General features: G+C 44.2%; 2 protein-coding genes and 1 non-coding gene across 5 annotated transcripts in view; all 3 read left to right on the top strand.

Moving 5' to 3' along the window:
• The window catches only part of SRM (spermidine synthase), a 227650-nt gene that overhangs the window by 105216 nt on the left and 102771 nt on the right, over window positions 1-19663 (top strand). The window lies entirely within an intron of this gene.
• Window positions 1-19663, top strand: part of MTOR (mechanistic target of rapamycin kinase) — a 150552-nt gene that overhangs the window by 78910 nt on the left and 51979 nt on the right. For all 3 annotated transcript variants that reach the window (XM_050787642.1, XM_050787652.1, XM_050787662.1), the window contains exon 29: window positions 16616-16691. In XM_050787642.1, coding sequence (XP_050643599.1) covers window positions 16616-16691 — 76 coding nt within the window. The remainder of the gene's footprint in view (window positions 1-16615; window positions 16692-19663) is intronic.
• Window positions 14830-14936, top strand: LOC126945724 (small nucleolar RNA U13). The gene has a single exon (XR_007722539.1). It is a non-coding gene; the product is annotated as a small nucleolar RNA U13 (small nucleolar RNA).

The raw sequence follows: 19663 nt of genomic DNA, 5'->3' as shown, positions 1-19663 counted from the left end.
GTTTTTCCCTCTTGTTCCACTGTTTTCCTGAGTTCCACCAGGAAACTGGCCTTTGTAATTGTCAAACAATTTTTTTTTTTTTTTTAGAGACATAGTCTCATTCTGTTACCCACCCTGGAGTGCAGTAGTACAATCATATAGTTCACTGAAGCCTGGAACTTGAGAGCTGAAGCAGTCTTCCTGCCTGAGCCTCCAAAGTAGCTGGGAATACAGGTGCACACCAACATGCCTGCCTGTTTTTTCAGTTTTTTTGTAGAGACAGAGTCTCACTATGTTGAGGTTGGTGTGGAACTCCTGGCCTCAAGAGATCCTTTCATCTCAGCCTCCCAAAGTGCTAGGATTACAGGCTTGAGCCACCACACACAGCCTGAACAAGATTTTTTCACTGCAAATGAATGATTCAGAGAGAATTTCTTAAAATTGTAATGCATTCATATTAAATACCCTGATGGGGTGATTTCGCATTAGGATTAGGGAGGTAGTACGTGCAGTACTTGAGTTCTTAGGCCTAGAAGCAGACAAATGTGGATTTTTTTTTTTTTTTTTTTTGGGACAGAGTCTCACTCTATTGCCCAGGCTGGAGTGCAGTTGCGCAATCTCAGCTCACTGCAAGCTCCGCCTCCTGAGTTCATGCCATCTCCCGCCTCAGCCTCCCGAGCAACTGGGATTACAGGCACCCACCACACGCCCGGCTAATTTTTTGTATTTTTAGTAGAGACGGGATTTCACCATGTTAGCCAGGATGGTCTCGATCTCCTGACGTCGTGATCCGCCCGACTCAGCCTCCCAAAGTGCTGGGATTACAGGTGTGAGCTACCGCGCCCAGCTGACAAATCTAGATTCTCATCCCTCCCTAGCACTTGGTTGCTGTGTGGCCATGGGCAGATTACTTCTCTGAGTTTGCCAACCTGTGAAATGGAGATAAAAATCAAAACTGTCTCATACTACAGGGTTTTCATGAGAATTAAAGTAAATAAAGCAAAGGGTTATATAACTAAGGTATTTTTGGGTAAGGAAAATAAATTTGGAGGAGTTACACTACTGCATATCAAGATTTATCATAAAGCTACAGTGAGTAAGGCAGTACAGTATTGACATAGGATGAATAAATGGAACAGAATTAAATATCTGGAAACAGACCCACATATATAGAGATACTTATTTTATGTATGTATGTATTTATGTATTTATTCCTTTCCTCTCAAGCCATGTGATATAGACACTTGATTTGTGACAAGGTAGCACGACAGAATGGTGAGGAAAGGACTGCTAAGTCAACTCAATAGCCTTATGGGGGAAGGAAATTTTTTTTTTCCTCTCAGTGATCCCTTTTCTGAAAGAAAAGGCTGTTGATCATTACCTCACACCACACACAAAAGTTCAAGTCCAGGAGATTTAAACTCTTAAGTATGAACAGTAAAACAATAAAATTTACAGAGGATAATATAGGAGATTAGGTGATTAGCTTCTTGAGATAAGCAAAGATTTCTTAAACAAGATACAAAAAACACCAGTCATAAAGGAAAATATTAAGAAATGCAATAAAAGTAGTCATTCTATTCATTGGAAGACACAATGAAGAGAATGAAAAGGCAAGAAATATTTCTATTATCTTCAATATTGTATATGTATTATACCCAGAGTGTATAAAGAACTCTTATCAAACAATAAGGGGGAAAAAGGTAGCACAATTAAAAGATTGGTAAAAGAAGCCAGGTGCAGTGGCATGTACCTATAGTCCGAGCTACGCGGGAGGTTGAGGTGGAAGAATTGCTCGAGCCCAAGAGTTGGAAACCAGCCTAGGCAACATAGACTCTGTCTCAAAAAGAAAAAAATAAAATATCGACAAAAGATGTGAACAGGCACTTAGTTCACAAAGATATCCAAAAGGCTTATAAATATATGAAAAGCTACCCCATCTCATTAGTCATTATGGATATAAAAATTTAAATCATAATAAAATGCCACTGCACACCAACCAGAAGGGCTGAAATGGAAAAGACTGAAAATAACAAATGTTGACAGAGATGTGAAGCAATTGGGCTTTTCATGTCCTATCGGTAGAAATGTAAATTGGTAAAGCCACTTTGGAAAACCATCTCAGTATCTTATAAAGCTGAAAATATCCTTACATGTAACTCAACAATTCTGCTGTAGATATTTTCCAACAGAGGTACAAGCACACATGCTCCAGAAGACATGGACAGGAGTGTCTGTGTAATACCCCTTGTAATAGCCAAACACTGAGAACAAGCCAAATGTTCATCTGCAGTAAGATAGATAAATGGTGGTGTATTCACACTGGGAAATACTGTTCAGCAATAGAAAGGAAAAGCTGTTGTGATGTGCAGCAGCCTGGGTGCATCTCACAAACATAAAGTTGAATGTTTATGTAACAAAGCTCAAAAAATGAGCAGACAACCCCATTGTGTTAGAAGTCAGAGTAGGGTTTACAAACCTCTGGGGACACAGAGGGGAGCAGTGATTGGGAGGGGGCTCAGTGCTTCTGAGCTGCTGGCAGTGAGTTGTGTTCCGTTTCTGGTCTGGGTGGTAGTTACAAAGGTGTCTTCACTTTATGATAATTCATCAAACTGTACACTTAGGTGTTATATTCTCCTATATGTATGTATACTTGAACTAGGATGCTTGTGTAAAACTAGATAATGCACAAAGAACAGTTGAACTAGTATCTGACACAGTCAATGTCTAGCAAATATCAAGTAGGAGTGTTATACCAAGTAGTGGTATTGTATTATTTAGAACACAATTGTTGTCTCATCATAAAAGTCTTTGCCGACTACCCTAGACTAACATAAATCCCCATGTTTTTTCTCTAAGCACTCTGTTCTCTTCATGGTATTTGCCACAAAAGCACTTACTTCGGTTTGTCCTTTTTTTTTTTTTTTTTTTTTTTTTTTTTTGAGATGGAGTTTTGCTCTTGTTGCCCAGGCTGGAGTGCAATGATGCAATCTCAGCTCACTGCATCCTCCGCCTCCCAGGTTCAAGCAATTCTCCTGCCTCAGTCTCCTGAGTACCTGGGATTACAGGCATGCGTCACCATGCCTTACTAATTTTGTATTTTAGTAGAGACGGGGTTTCTCCATGTTGGTCAGGCTGGTCTTGAACTCCTGACCTCAGGTGATCCACCTGCCTCGGCCTCCCAAAGTGCTGGGATTACAGGCGTGAGCCACCGCGCCCGGCCTCGGTTTGTGCTTTTTTGTGTATCTACTACTATAAACTGTAAGCTCTGTGAATGCAAAGAATATATTTGTCTTATTTTCCACAGTACCTCTAGCATCTAGCACTTAGCATAAAGCCTAAGACAAAATACATACTAAATTAGAACTTGTCAAATGAAATAATGAATTCCAAACAGAAGGTTCTCTTGCCCCTACATATCTATTATGGAGACTTATAGTCTCACTGTGGTAAAGTCTTCATTGTAGGGCATCACATTCTGTCCTGCATGGGGCCAGTTTTCCTTCTTTAGGTCTTAGTCATAGAATCAAAGAAAGTGAAAACTGGGAGAGGTGAGATCCTTTGTTTCAACCCTCTTTTTAATTTTTATTTTATTTGTTCATTTATTTTGAGATGGAGTCTCGCTCTGTCGCCCAGGCTTGAGTGTAGTGGTGGGATCTCAGCTCAGTGCAACCTCCGCCTCCCGGATTCAAGCAGTTCTCCTGCCTCAGCCTCCCGAGTAGCTGGAATTATAGGTGCCCACCACTACATCCAGCTTCAACCCCATTTTTTAAATTAATAACTTGAGGTAGCTTCCTTATTGTATAATATATTGTATACATATTCCTAGACATCACCAGGCTGTGTCTCATCACTCTTTTTTACTTATGAAGACAATGAACAAGAGGACCACAGCGTATCTGGGATCAGGTTTTATCCCTCTCCTGTTTATTCCGGAAGCCTGTGTAAATGTAAATGACATATCTGATTACTTCAACCTGTACTGGCCCAAGGGGCCACATGCAACAGCTAATGTTGACAAAATGAAGGAAGTAACATGTCCCCATAAAAACTGCCTTATTTCGGGCAGGCAAGGTGGCTCACACCTGTAATCCCAGCACTTTGGGAGGCCAAGACGGGCGGATCACAAGGTCAAGATATGGAGACCATCCTGGCCAACATGGTGAAACCCCGTCTTTATTAAAAATACAAAAAATAGCTGGGTGTGGTGGTGCACTCCTGTAGTCCCAGCTACTTGGGAGGCTGAGGCCAGAGAATCGCTTGAACACGGGAGGCGGAGGTTGCAGTGAGCCGAGATCGCACCACTGCATTCCAGCCTGGCGACAGAGCAAGACTCCATCTCAAAAAAAAAAAAAACTGCCTTATTTCTGGGCAGCCATAGTCCCCATATTTTATCCCCAGTAACCTAACAAAGCTTATCTGTCCCCAAAGGGGAATCAAATGTCCATTATATTGCAATTTCAGTAAATCACCCTTAGCTAGAGACAAGACCTTGTCAGGGGTCGCAGGACGAGATCACATGTCCACCCCCCAAGCTGCTCTCTTAATTACAGAGCTTCTCTTTGGGTTAGACACCTCCACCCTGACTTAGGCACTACAAACTGGAAAACAGGCCTGGTCATTCTTTAAGAATGTTAGAGGATTTGTGCCAGTTATGCCTGAGCAACCAATTAATGGCAAGGGTGACTGGGTTTTACAGTCTGCAGGCAAGGGACTAAATGGCAAAGAAAATCCACTCTTTGTCTTGATTCTAAACACATGTTTCCAAGGTGTCAATATTGTGTTGCTTGAAAGTATGAGTCTTGCTTTTACAGTTGTTTCCTGGCTTCCAGAAAAGGTATGTGGTCCTTTTCTTTTTCTGTACCTCTGCTGGAAGAAAAGGCAGTCAGTCCACAGAAGTGAGGTTTTGCTCACAGCAAAACACATTCCAGGTCAGGTGCAGTGACTCACTCCTGTAATCCCAGCACTTTGGGAGGCCAAGACAGGAGGATTGCTTGAAGCCAGAAATTCAAGACCAGCCTGGGTAACATAGCAAGACCCTGTCTCTATAAAAAAATTGAGTGGGGCATGATGGCATGTGCCTGTGGTCTCAGCTACTCAGGAGGCCAGGGCAGGAGGATCCCTTGAGTCCAGGAATTTGAGGCTGCAGTGAGCTATGATCACACCACTGCACTCCAGTGTGGGCAACAGAATAAGACCCTATCTCAAAACAAACAAAAAACCACATTCCAAACTTCTGGGTTCGTGCTGACTTCAGAAGGGCCAGTGTGCCTCTAGGAATCTGTGCCCTTTATAGAAAAGCTCCACGCAGCAAAGAGTAGGAAAGAAGAGCAAAAGCAGAAGCAGATTGTATCTTTTGCTGTAGCCCATCTTTTTTTTTTTTTAATTGCCTTTTAGATTCAGCCCAAGAGGCCAGATCTCTCACCACTTATCAGTAGAGCATGCATTTACTTCCAGCTGCTGTCAAGACTTCCCACAGGGTCACTGTAACAGCTTGCCTTTGTAGAGTGTCTTACAAACCCCGGGGAAGGTTCTTCAGTGGAGAAACCTTGCCATCAGTGAGGAATTGTAAGAAGAGAAGAGTTCTGGGGTTTCTCCTAAAGCTGACCAAAAAGACAGAGGGGCTTTTGTTATAAAACCAGACCCTTCTAAGGGGAGAAACTTGCTGTGTTTCAGTGGTATCCCTAAACTCATCTACAGAAGCTAGCTTATCCTTCGGACTACCTGGAGATTTAATGGAACTGCTCTTATGCTGACTTAGAGAAACTGCTTCTGATTTTTATATGACACTGGGGGAGGGAAAGAAACTGCTGGCAGTTACACTGTGTCCCAGTGCTGTGAAACCTTGAATTGTACGCTGCATCCCAATTTCAGAGATGTTAAGGTGTGAAAAAAATGTGTGTCTTAGAACTAATTAAATCTGGTAGGTGCTGGACTGTGTCTCATGGCCACCTCTGACTGTTCATCCAGTGTCAATAGGATGTATCCAGTAGGGGCACCACTGGTCTCTCCAAACATTTTTGTACTTTTCACTGGCTGTGAATCCTGGGAATCCAGTTATAGAGTGCCACAGTTCTCTTCCATAAGCCTTCCATTACCAAGAAGGTAGGCATGGTTTTTTCTTTTCCCTGAACCCAGAATGGGCATCACTATTCCTACACTGTGGCCCAGCTTCTTAATAGAGTGGAAGACCAGCTCACATCTGCTTCTACAATTAAATGTGAAGAGTTAGAAGCTGCCAGATCACTAGGTGCCAGCTCGTTTAAGTTTTGTTTCCCAACTTTATCCACATAGTGGACTGAGTCAGAGTTCTTGGACATTCAGAAGCCAAGAAATCAGGACTCTACCCAAAATATCAACTCAGTTTTGAGTCAAGAGAGATGAACATTAGCTTTGGAGTCACTCTATCAGCCTACCCCTTTTGCTCCTTTTCCCCATCCTTTTCCTGACTGCTGCTTCTTTCTAATAGACTGTCTCAAAGCTCTTCATTTCTCTCTGGATGTGAAGAAGCAGAAAGGGGGAGAAGAACCTGCAGGCATCACCAGAAAAGGAGCAGTGCTCATTGTTGTAGAATAAAAAGATAATGGCCAATTTGTCAAGAAGTGTTGACAAGAAAGATAAAGTTGGAAGTAATTAGCCGGCTGACATGCTGGGAGCGACGTGCCTGCCAATAGCTCCCTAAATCAGCCAGAGCCTTGGAAATGTGACAGCCATTCATCATTTTTACAACACGCCTCTGACAGGCTCCTTGGTTGCAAACCCAGCCAGCAAAAGTCGTGTGCTTTCACATTCTGGGGTTGTGCACCTCTCTCTGCCTTATTCTGGGTTGTGCTAAGGTACCTGGGCCCTACATCCAACCAGGAGATGCCTGGAGACAGTGAGTCAAATGGGCCAGCTTGCCAGCTCATCGCTGGACAGTATTTCTCTCCGGGGCTGGGCACTAGGATCCCCAGAGCTGACTCTGTAAACTTCTGCAGGACGGTTCCCTTAGCATAGAGAGTGCCGAATGTGAGCTCATCAGCAGCACTCCTGGTGACCTGGTATCTAACAAGTGCTGCTGCTAACCAGCCATGGGATCTTTCAGTGGGAGGAAATGGGTATGCAGCCAGTAAAAGCAATTATGAAGACTGAATGGAGTGGAAATGTGAAAAGGCAGCATACAAAATTGTATATATGCTTTTATCACCAATATGTATAAAATATGCATTTATGCAGAATATGCACAGGTAAAAGTATCTTGGAAAGGTGATTATATTATAATCAACTTCTCCATTTTTTTCTTTTTAAAAAGTGATACTTCCACTCACCAATCTTGAAAAGATATTTTTTTGCACACGCGCCCCCTCCCCCCCATGCATTTCCTAATAACAACTGTTAACTATTCTACCCTCTTTATTCCAAGGGCTCACACCACCTCACATACAGATTTAGCGTGTCCTGTAGGTACTATGACAGACAAACCATTTAAACTGTGACCACACAGAAAGAAGGATGAAGACATAGTAAGAATTCTTGTTATTCTTAGGCCACTCTGAGCCTGAGACATCAGGAATCTTTTGTTTTGTTTTTGGAGACAGGGTCTCCACACAGTCTGGAGTGCAGTGGTGCAATTGTAGCCCACTGCAGCCTCACACTCGTGGGCTCAAGCGTTCCTCCCGCCTTAGTCTCCCAAATAGCTAGGACTGCAGGCACAGATCACCTCATCCAGCTAATTTTTAAATTTTTTGTAGATTTGAAGTCTTGCTGTAGATTTGAAGTCTTGCTCGGGCTGGTCTTGAATTCCTGTCCTCAAGCAATCATCCTGTCTCAGCCTCCCAAGGTGGTGGGATTACAGGCATGAGCCACCGCGCCTAGCCAAGGAAACCTATTTTGACTGTGTGAAGCTGGCCACCTCTGTTGCACCAAACCTGTTTTATCTTGGTGCGTTAGGTCCCCAAGAGCTCCTAGGACACCAAATGCCCCAGCTTTGAAACCTTGTAACAGGGCCAGCCTTCTCTTAATATGTAAAGTTCTTTTTCCTGAGTTCTGGCCCTGCCAGACCCAGAGGTTCTGTCTTCATCATCTGATCTGGCTTTGTCTCCCTTCACTTCCCCTCCTGTCTGCATTCCAGCAGCCCTCCCGACCTTCTGCCCTGTCATTTTTCAGATGTTTTCATTTTGCCTCTGTCTGCACTGCTGTCCTTTCCCTTCTAGATTAGTCTGTTCATTCTTGAGTTTCCCAGACCATTCTCCTATTCCCAGATTCCCAAAGTAGCTTCCTGATAAAGACATCAGGGCTTAGCCAACCCCAGATCTCCCTGGCCCTAGAAGGAATCAGATTATTTGGTTTTTAATCCTGTGTTGGGCACAGAGCTAAGCCTCAGTGCTAGGAGAAGTGACAGGAGGATCTCAAGCAGTTAACACTCTATGAGAGAAACTGCTTGATACAGTGATTAGGACCCAAAGCAGTGTCCAGGGTGGCCTCAGTGTGGCTGGTTAGGCCACTTTAGTCAGACCTGTCACAGCCCCATCAGCTGTGATGCATGTGTCACCAGCCTAGGGCCAGGGGAATTCAGAGAATTCTTACTTGACAGGGAACCAAATGAAATGCAGACTGTGGTCTGCACTAGAAATAGACAGGAGAAAGAAGGCCCACGGGCATCTGGGAAGCCAGTGGGTGTGTTCTCATACATTCCTGATGGGAGCACTGGGGAAGCCTGAGTGTTCCCCCAGATGTGCCTGCAGATGCTCCTTGCTGCCTGAGGACTTTCCGACAGGCGCGGCCGTGTGTGGAAGAGTCTTGCATCACTTTGCTCTGAACAGCCCAGAGGTCACATGGCACCAAGGCTGAGGGATGAGGGTGATAACCAAGTGGGCCACGCAAGGAGGTACTACCAGGCCAAGTTACTGTGGACTCAACATCTGTCCAAAAGCCTGTGGAGCCATGACTGAGGACACTTCCAGAGACGGTGTTCTCCAGGTTTCTCTTCAGGTGGCAGGAAAGGCATTTAGACTGCTTTGCTGTGGGTCAGCATTAAGTCCTTGAGCAGTTAATGACCCACTCTTTTGGTCAATCTCATCCTCCTCCAATAAAAGGCAGTGAGGGGGCTGGGCACAGTGGCTCATGCCTGTAATCCCAGCACTTTGGGAGGCTGAGGCAGTTAGATCATTTGAGGTCAGGAGTTCAAGACCAGCCTGGCCAACATGGTGAAAACACGTCTCTACTACTAAAAATACAAAAATTAGCTGGGCGGTAGTGGCACGCACCTGTAATCCCAGCTACTCAAGAGTCTGAGGCACGAGAATCCTTAAGCCTGGGAAGCTGAGATTGCGTTGAACCGAGATTGCGCCACTGCATTCCAGTCTGGGTGACAGAGTGAGACCCTGTCTCAAAAAAAACAAAGCCGCTAGGGAGAGCCTGAAAGGAAAGAGCTGTGGGGAGGCAGCAGGCCCCACTGCCCATGTGAGCTGCTCTACTGTCACTCCTGACAGGGCCTCTGCTGGGGGAAGCGCCTGCACAGCCGAATCACCCGCTGCTCAGCTCACACGCTTGCCCTGCCTTGGGAACGAGGTTTCTGGGTAGTGGGGTTAAGATGCTTGGCGTAATGGTGTGATGTTTGCTATAGGAAGGCAGCAAGGCAATTTCTTAGTATTAGTTCTGCTCAGCTCTAGAAAATGTTTTCCTTAATTGCCAAGAACTTTCCCAACTCAGTTCAAAACTCGAATTTGATTAAAGGAGGCTCTGCAATTCAGCCTCCTTTAATCAAAATTCAATCTTGGGCTGGGGTGGGGAGAGTGAAGAATGAATGAGAATGAGTATGTCTGTACAGTGGCCTCCTTCTGCTCCTGATACCCAGGTTCACCATGTTCTCCTTTCCACCTGTCTTCATTGTCTTCCTAACTCCAGGGTCAGTTGTGGGCTCTGGGTTCTATTATGCGGATAGGCAGTTTCTGTTTGTTCTGCAGATTCACAACTGTATAATAGCAACTGGATGTTATCACTGGAAAATGGAGTGATAACTCCATTTTAATACTGCACACCCGTGTTAGGGAGGCAGTGAGAATCACTAGTTTAGAAAATTCTTGGGACTCAGTGCTCTTTTCCTTTGGCCTCAATGTGTGTCAAAAGGAGATGGGAAATCTGTGACCTGTCATTTCTGCACACTGTTGTAGGCACGTTGCTGGCAAGCCTCATTCTCTCTAAACTTGTTTGTGTTCAGATCTTTTCCACCAAACCAGCATCAGCAGGGTCTGGTTTGTGGTGTTAAGTATTCCTCTTCTGTTGGGCTGGGGCTTTGAACAGTTTGCCCTTTATAAACCTGCAGCATTAATAGGGAACGACTGAGGGGCACACAGTGGAGTGTTTATAGAATGGGCTTTATAAAACTCCCAGCTGCCCTGTAAAACAAGAGTTTCTCACTAAGGGGGCTTTTAAGCAAAGGCGAATTCTTCACAGGAGCCGAACATACAGTCTCTCCCTTCAGTCTCATAAAAACCACATCTCAGTAGAAAAGGGACATAATTCAAAGGACAGCTTTGTATCACCCAGGTAGGCAGGAGACCTGGGACTTAGTGGCTGTGAACTCCTGCGTTTTCACAGAGGCTTGCTTGTCCTGCACTTTGCAGCCTGAACTATAAGCCTGGCTGTCTTTGAAAAGGCTGCTGTGGTGGCTTGCTGACTTGTCACGTGGGAGACTAGAGGCATATTAGTAGCTTCTGGAAGGAAATAAAAAATGTGAGATGGGAGCTTGGGAGTAAGAGGGGAATGTTAGTGAGGAAGTTAAAATGAAGGCACAGGAGGGCTCCCTTCACCTGCACAATGAGTTCTAGAGACAGAGTTAATAGAAACATCCCACCCATTGCTCATGCTCATTCATTTTACACCTCATTCCTGGGTGCCTACTGATGCCAAGAGGAGAAAGCTAAGACACTGCCCCGTCCCTCCCATTGCAGAGCTTGCAGTATACCCTTCATTATTACTTAAGATACTTTTTTTTCTTTACCTCAACATGGCACTAAAGATACTTTTCAGTGGTAACATTTTTAAGAGAAAGTCACCTTTTAAGGGAAAGCAACAGCCTGTGACCTACTGGGCCATGTTTTCTTCATATATAAAATGAGAATATTAATAATAGTTTCACAGGGTCGAAATAATACATAGAAACATAAGTGCAGTGCCTGGCACATATGGTGAGCTCTCTTTTTTTTTTCTTTTTGTGACAGAGTCACGCTCTGTCACCCAGGCTGGAGTGCAGTGGCACGATCTCGGCTCACTGCAAGCTCCACCTCCCGGGTTCATGTCATTCTTCTGCCTCAGCCTCCCCAGTAGCTGGGACTACAGGTGCACACCACCGTGCCCGGCTAATTTTTTGTATTTTTTAGTAGAGAAGGGGTTTCACTGCATTAGCCAGGATGGTCTTGATCTCCTGACCTCGTGATCCACCTGCCTCAGCCTCCCAAAGTGCAGGGATTACAGGCGTGAGCCACCGCACCTGGCCTCTCTTCTTACTTTGGTATCTTGTTGTATCTTTTTGTTGCCTCCCATGATGGAGTGCCAGAAGGCATGGAGGAAGAAGAAAAAATTAAGATCCCAAACAAGATAACAGACTCTCTTGATCACCAGGATTAATAAGCCTGCTCACTTCACTGTCCAGAGCGTCCACATCCATAATTAGTATTCTCCAGCAGCCTTAGAGGCGTTCATGGGAACTGCTCAGAAGGAAATAAGAGAAATGTAGCTTAGGGAGAAAGTCCTGTAGGAAATTAAAGAGGAAAAGGGGGAAGAGGAAATAAATACACAGGGCAATAGCAGCTGGTTTGCTAAAAATCTCTTTATTCTTTGAACAATCAAGAGAGTAGGTATGGCTGGGCGTGGTGGCTCATGCCTATAATCCTAACAATTTGGGAGGCTGAGACAGGCAGATCACTTGAGCTCAGGAGTTTGAGACCAGCCTGGGCCACATGGCAAAACCTCATTTCTACTAAAAATACCAAAAAAAAAAAAAAAAAATAGCTGGGTGTGGTGGTGTAGGCCTTTGAGAGGCTGAGGTGGGAGGATTGCGTGAGTCCAGGAGGTAGAGGTTGCAGTGAGCTGAGATCGCACCATTGCATCCCAGCTTGGATGACAGAGCCAGACCCTGTCGTGAAAAAGAGAGAGTGCCAGGCGAGGTGGCTCACATCTGTAATCCCAGCACTTTGGGAGACCAAGGCGGACAGATCACCTGAGGTCAGGAGTTCAAGACTAGCCTGACCAACATGGCAAAACCCCATCTCTACTAAAAATACAAAAAATAGCCAGGTGTGGTGGTGGGCACCTGTAATCCCAGCTACTTGGGAGGCTGAGACAGGAGAATCGCTTGAACCCAGGAGGCAGAGGTTACAGTGAACTGAGATTGCGCCATTGCACTCTAGCCTAGGCGACAGAGTGAGACTCCATCTCAAAAAAAAAAGAGAGTGGATATGGACGGTGTCCTTACCTTCAGGTTCTCAAATCAGAGAGAAATTAATTTCTCAGAATGAGGGTGTTAATTTTTCATGAGTTTAGTCAAAGTTGTAATTTTTTTTTTTTTTTTTTTTTTTAGATGGTGCCTTGCTTTTGTCACTCAGGCTGGAGTGCAGTGTGCGATCTTGGCTCACTGCAACCTCCGCCTCCTGGGTTCAAGCGATTCTCCTGCCTTAACCTCCCGAGTAGCTGCGATTACAGGCATCTGCCACCATGCTCAGCTAATTTTTATATTTTTAGTAGAGATGGGGTTTCACCATGTTGGCCAGCCTGGTCTCGAACTCCTGATCTCATGATCTGCCCGCCTCAGCCTCCCAAAGTGCTGGGATTACAGGCATGAGCCACCGCGCCTGGCCAAAGTTATAATTTTTTAATGATTATGTTTTTACTGCTCAATAAGAGCTTATCATGAATTCCAAGGTGCCCCCCCCCCCCAAGTTCAATGGCCACTGGTAAAGACCTGGTCCTGTTGCCCTCTTTCCTGCCCACTGAGCTCTGTCTGCAGCCTGACCTGCCTCCACACATTCAAATGGGAAATATTGTACAAATAAGTCATTGGACTCTCTCTCTCTTTTTTTTTTTTTTTTTTTTTTTGAGATGGAGTTTCGCTCTTGTTGCCCAGGCTGGAGTGCAGTGGCATAATCTTGACTCACTGCAACCTTTCCAGATTCAAGTGATTCTCCTGCCTCAGCCTCCCGAGTAGCTGGGATTACAAGCGTGTGCCACAACACCTGGCTAATTTCTGTATTTTTAGTAGAGATGGGGCTTCACCATGTTGGCCAGGCTGGTCTCAAACTCCTGACCTCAGGTGATCCTCCTACCTTGGCCTCCCAAAACTCTGGGATTACAGGCATGAGCCACCACGCCTGGCCTGGACTCTCTCTTAAAGGAGTTAGGGCCATATGTTTTTACATTTTTAATTTGCAAAGCTATGCTGGTCAGTCCTTAGAGGTCGTATATCAAGGCCGTAGCTGTATATTAAGGTAAAAATTGTTTCTCCTTTGAGGTCCCTAATCACTACTTCCTAATTTTGATCAGTTTGTGGTAAACTCATTTTTTATGCACTGTAATAATTGGGAAGGTGGATTAGGAAAAGACTTGTGTTTGCTTTTGTTTTTGTTGTTTTGTCCTCAGAATGAGTCAAGCTTTGGTAATGTTAAAATTTAAAAATAGGCTGGAGGCCAGGTGCAGTGTCTCATACCTGTCATCCCAGCACTTTGGGAGGCCGAGGCCAGAGGATTGCTTGAACCAGGAGATTGAGGCTGCAGTGAGCCATGATTGTGCCACTAACTTCAGCCTGGATGACAGAGCAAGATCCTGTCTCTTTAAAAAAGAAAGAAAGAAGAAAAGAAAAGAGAATGTTTTCCAGAACACAAGATTGAAGACAGTTGTTAGAACTCCTGGAATTTTTTTTTTTTTTAATAGAGATGGGGTCTCGCTCTGTTGCCCAGGCTGGTTTCAAACTCCTGAGCTCAAGCAATCCTCCTGCCTCAGCCTCCCAAAGTGCTGGGATTACAGGCATGAACCACTGCGCCCAGCCACTGGCTTTCTTTTTTTCCTGTTTTCTTATGCTTTCATAATCTTTATTTGGCTTCAAGGAACTAGATAATCCCAAATCTACACCTAGTAATATTATTAGTACAGTTTTCCCAGCCCCATGTGATTGGGCACAAAGCCCAGTACCTGACTTATGGGGGCCAAGAGGCATTGGGAACTGCTTCCCAATGAACCTACAGTGTAGTAGGTTCCTTTAGACTTGCTTTTCATTCTCAGCTTAGAAAAACTCATATAGGGCCTCCTAAAAGAAACCATCATGCGATGGTTTCACTCTGAAATTAAAAACATCTCTGAATTTTGTAGCAGGCTAACTTATGGAGCATATTCTAACTTATGGAGCTCATTGCCTTGCTTAGTACCAGCTCAAGAAGCACCAGCCCCATAGCTTCCCCAACAAATCTGGAGCGTAGAACCTAGATACTGGACACTCAAACAGTTCTACTCAGGAAACATTTGGAATTCACAGTGATGACTGCCTAGTCCTAACTTAAGTCTCCACCGTAGGTGTATGTTATTCCTGCAGACAAGCATTTAACTGTGTTTTAGCAGCTTTTATGCTTGGACAAACACAGGTGAAGGACCTGCTTAGCAATTTCATGTTCATTGTTTAATTCCCTGAAGAACCCTCTGAAGGAGGAGATGGTATTAGCCCTGTTTCATAGATAAGGAATTTACATTCAAAAAAGATGACTTAAATATGTCCTACTATGTACCCAAAAAAATGAAAATTAAGATGTTTAAAACAACTTATTTATGATCACACAGTTTATAAGTGGCAGAATTAGACCTCCAGAAAGTTAAACCCAAATTTTGATCCTTTTGTATTCATTTATGTATGATGATTGGGTTTTTACCATCACATGTGGTGAGATGTGTCTCCCTCAAGCTTGTTATCACGTCAGCATGTGATCAGTCTGATCATGGGGGAAAACCCTGTCTTCTGACTCCAAATCCAAGGCTGCTTCACCCCCAACTTATCCTTAACAAAGAGGCATAAGGTGCTTCATTTACTGTGGGAACTGTCCCGATTCCTGTGGGCCTTGGGGAAAATCCCTGCCTTTCCTGGGCTTTAGCTTCCCCGTTAGTGAAACAGGTCTGATAACACCTCTCCCTTCCCACTCTCATAGGGATGCATGAGGTCAAAGAAGTGATGGATTGGAAAGATTATTTGAAAACGCTTTGTAAACATGAGGCATTAGATTATTACTTTCACAAATGTTAGCTTCTTTAGATTTCTGGGCAATTTCTTTTGGTTTTATTGGAAGAAATGTGGCAGAATTTGGATTTTTAAAATAATATTTATAACAGCAATTTCTTGCCATATTGCCACATTGAACTCAAATCCTGGAATTTCCCAAAACCACTTAAAAATTAATTCTGGTCAAGTAGACAGTTTGTACTCAAAGCAGTAAACTGGATCCTTGCTCATTAAACCAGTCTAGACTCCCAGGTTGATGTGTCACATTTTGCTCCCTGCCTTTAAACAGATATAATCATTGTGGTCTTGTGAATTTCTCAAGTGAGCTCCTTCGCCCTCCCATCTTTTCCGTTCCTTCCATACCTCAGGCTTATATTTAGTGTTGAGCTTAGTTGCATAAGTTCCTATGGGGACAAGGATCTAAGCCCCCATGGCTCTTCTGCTTTCAAGGCCTCCTAGCAGCCTGTGATGAACCAACTCCAGGCACCAGGCCTCCCAGTGGCACTGCCCAGTTGTCCCAGTGTGGTAACAGTCCTCTAGCCTAAAGATGGCATGAGCAGAGCAGGGTGTCATTAGTGAAAAGCTTCTCTACAGTAGAGGCCAGTTCAAGTAACTCTAGATGTGGTCCCTTGGCAGCCTTCTGCAAAGGGTGGAAGGGAACAGCCACTGAAGAGGGTCTTGGGAGGCATCTGAATTTGAAGGGGGTGGGCTCTGTCAGAACAGTCAGCATGGCTGCATTGCCACAGCTCCCAAGGTTCTGTCATTGACGTGCATGACCCAACCTTGGTGCCACCTCTGTGTTGCTCACAGAATCTGATGGTTTTGATTAATTTTGTTATTTCTACTACTGAAGGCAACTGATGAGAAGTTAAGACTTAAAAGTTCAGAGGAGCCAGGTGCTGTGGTGTGTGCCTGTAATACCAGCTAGTCAGGAGGCTGAGGCAGGAGGATCACTTGAGCCCAGGAGTTCGACCAGCCTGGACAACATAGTGAGAGCTTTTCTCAAAACAAAAAAGTTCAGAGGAGTCTCATATGATTGTGTACTACAACAAGGATAATTTCATATCCAAGGTTTCTGATGTTTCAGAAGCAGACACATGTTGCTTGCCTGCCAGCATCTGAGAGGAAACCAGTCTATGCTCTTAAAGGAAGGGCCACAGAGCAGCAAAGATGAGTGTTCCCATTACTGACCCCCAGAATCAGGGGAGGAGACCAAAAACCTCTTTCAGATGAAACAATTTAAACTGAGCTTTCTGGATGGTAATAGATAATTGATACTCTTCCAACATCTGTAAGACATTGTCCTTGAAGTGCTGGTGAACCATCTGCCCACAAATGACCCCCACATCTCCCACCCTCAGACCTGTTGAGTGTAACTACCTTTTCCCTTTGTTTTCTCAGCATTAATAATAAGCTACAGCAGCCGGAGGCAGCGGCCGGAGTGTTAGAATATGCCATGAAACACTTTGGAGAGCTGGTAAGCACCTCATTCTTTTTGGAAAAGCAGGAGGTAGAGACTTGGCTAGGGAGGTATAGGTCCTGACCTTCAGAAAGTTACTTTCCTTTTCTGTTTTTTCTCCAATTCATACCAGTCTGATGCTGACTTACCTATCTTCAGGATGAAAGAGATAAACTATGTCTGTAGGGACTCTATTTCAGCTGAGATAAATCATGAGGGTAGATTTGAATATGCAGTAAGCACTGATTTTATCAAACTCTTAGCATGTGCCTGGCCCTTTGCTAAGTGTTTATATGCTTCATCTCATTTGGTCCTCACAACAGTGCTATGAAGTGGTTACTGCTGTTATCACATTTTACAGATGAGGAGACTGTGGTCCCAGCAGGTTAAGAACCAGTCTGAGCTGACAGAGTGAATAAATGACAGAACCAGGACTTGAACCAGAGCAGTCTGACATTAGAGCCAAGGCATTTGCCCCTGATCTGAGTTATCTTTGTGGGAGCTTGCATTGTGTCTAGGCCGTGGTTAATCCTCATTAGATACTTAGGAAGACACCATGGCCAGTTCTTTAGAAAATACATGCTATAAGGCTGGGTACAGGGGCTCATGCCTGCAATCCCAGCACTTTGGGAGGCCAACGCAGGCAGATCACCTGAGATTGGGAGTTCAAGACCAGCCTGACCAACATGGAGAAACCCCGTCTCTACTAAAAATACAAAATTAGCTGGGTATTGTGGTGCATGCCTGTAATCCCAGCTACTCAGGAGGCTGAGACAGGAGAATCGCTTGAAACTGGGAAGCAGAGGTTACAGTGAGCTGAGATCACGCCATTGCCTGGGCAACAAGAGCGGAACTCCGTCTCAAAATAAATAAATAAATAAATTAGTTAAATGCATGCTATAATTAATATCTGACATTGAGGGATTTTTGTGTTCATTATTGCTTACATAGCTGCTTCCCTACTGCCATCTGTGGCCTACCAGTATTTAAAATGTTTCTGTTATTCTTTGTGGTCTTGGCAGGGCATTTGATAACTTCTAAAATATGTAAAGCATCAACTTAATCAACTTAGCATTGAATTCCTAGAAGGTCAAGAAGCTCTAGGTCCATATATTTGATGAGGAACCTTTTATTAGTCATGTAGGTCGCTTACTGTGGTTTGCCTTGATCAGGAGCCCAGGATGTTAAAGTGAGAAAAATTGTGACTATTTAACAGGCTTTTGTTTAATCATACAGCATTTTGCCTCACAGAACACCTAGTAAATTAGAATGAAAGTTTTAAGGGAATCTTTTGCCACCTTTAGCACATATTATCTTTTTTTCCAGACAGACTTTTGTTCTTGTTGCCCAGGCTGGAGTGCAATGGCACGATCTCGGCTCATTGCAACCTCTGCCTCCTGGGTTCAAGCGATTCTTCTGCCTCAGCCTCCCTAGTAGCTGGGATTACAGGCATGCGCCACCACGCCCAGCTAATTTTGTATTTTTAGTAGAGACAGGGTTTCTCCATGTTGATCAAGCTGGTCTCAAACTCCCGACCTCAGGTGATCCTCCTACCTCGGCCTCCCAAAGTACTGGAATTACAGGCGTGAGCCACCGTGCCCAGCCTTAGCATGTATTATCTGTAACTAGACTAAGACAACATTTCTCCAGATGATGGCAAAGTAAAAGAACTGTGTCTCATCCATCCTTGCCACAATCCTTGTTTGCAGAGAGAAGTAAGTAGGGCGAGGGGGCACTTAATGTACTCCACCTAGATCAAGATGTTCTCTCCTTTGATATCCTTAGAGCTTAGATGCCAGTAAGTGCTGATTGAGACAAGGACTCCGCAGACATCTGGTATTCAGGTGATCTGCCAGCAGATGGTTTATACCCTATACTCAGAATGCCAGCCTTCAATGAAAGTTTCTCCATCTTCAGGTTCCAAAGGTGGCCATTAGCTCTAGGATTATTGCTAAACCCGTGGTGGATTTTCTGTTATATTTAGGTAGCTGAATCATATTAAGCTTGACAATGGTTTGCTTTTTCTTGGCAGAGCCGGTGCTTTCTCAGCACAATTTATGTAACAGCAATCTCATTAGAATTTTGTGTGATTCATTGCTTAAACCTTATAGTTTCTGCAATCTATTGCAATTCAAAATATCCTGCCCTCTAATTGACCCACTCCATATGCTGCCCCCTCTCCCCTCTGCTTGTTCATGCTGAGTGTATGCCACACATTAGTCACCAGCTCTTTTTTTTTTTCTTTTCCACCCAGTATAGAAATTTGAAATGAGAAATTTACCAGTGCTTTTAAATTTTACGCTGTTTTTGTAGTCTGTCTTTTCTGAGTTTTCTATTTTGTATTTAGGCATAATAGGTATTATTTTGGACAGGCTTGAAAAATGAAGTTGAGATAGCTTGCCTTATATGGAGCCAGATATGCCCATTTTGACAAACTCCACTGATGTTGGGCGAAGACTTCATGGCAGCAAAATTAGTCTAGGGGCAGCAGAGGGCACCAGCTCTGCCAGAAAGAACCAGATGGGGGGAAGTAGGTACAAGGGAACAATCTCCAGCATAAATGACCTCTTTTCAGAGGTTCAAGAAGAAAAGGTTATTTTAGACAGCTTAGCGGAGTAGTTGTTAGTCTACATACTGTACAAACATCAGTTTAATTTAGAAAGGGGAAGAGGGTAATGGGAGAAACTAGTATGGGCCCTGCATTATATCATACAAATTTCACTGCAGAATCATATTGTTGTTAAAGAAATCCCTAGAGAGCCACTACCCTTGCCTGTGCAAAAATAGTCATTTATTGAGCTGATGATGAAGCAGCCCAGGAGAGAAACTGAGATGGAGGGCACATAAAATAGTCTCCTGATCATTTAGAGAGTCATAGTCTGTAACTTTCAGACTGTAGCACCTCCTACTCACGTGGACAACACCCAGTTTCAGCGTGGCACACCATCTGCTAGGGTAATGCAATCCCTCCTTTGGCCCCTGACACTGGT

The sequence above is a fragment of the Macaca thibetana genome, chromosome 1 (genome assembly GCF_024542745.1).
Source record: "Macaca thibetana thibetana isolate TM-01 chromosome 1, ASM2454274v1, whole genome shotgun sequence".
Classification (NCBI taxonomy): domain Eukaryota; kingdom Metazoa; phylum Chordata; class Mammalia; order Primates; family Cercopithecidae; genus Macaca; species Macaca thibetana.
Note: the sequence above shows the minus strand (reverse complement) of the source record. Positions and strands in the feature narration are given on the sequence as shown.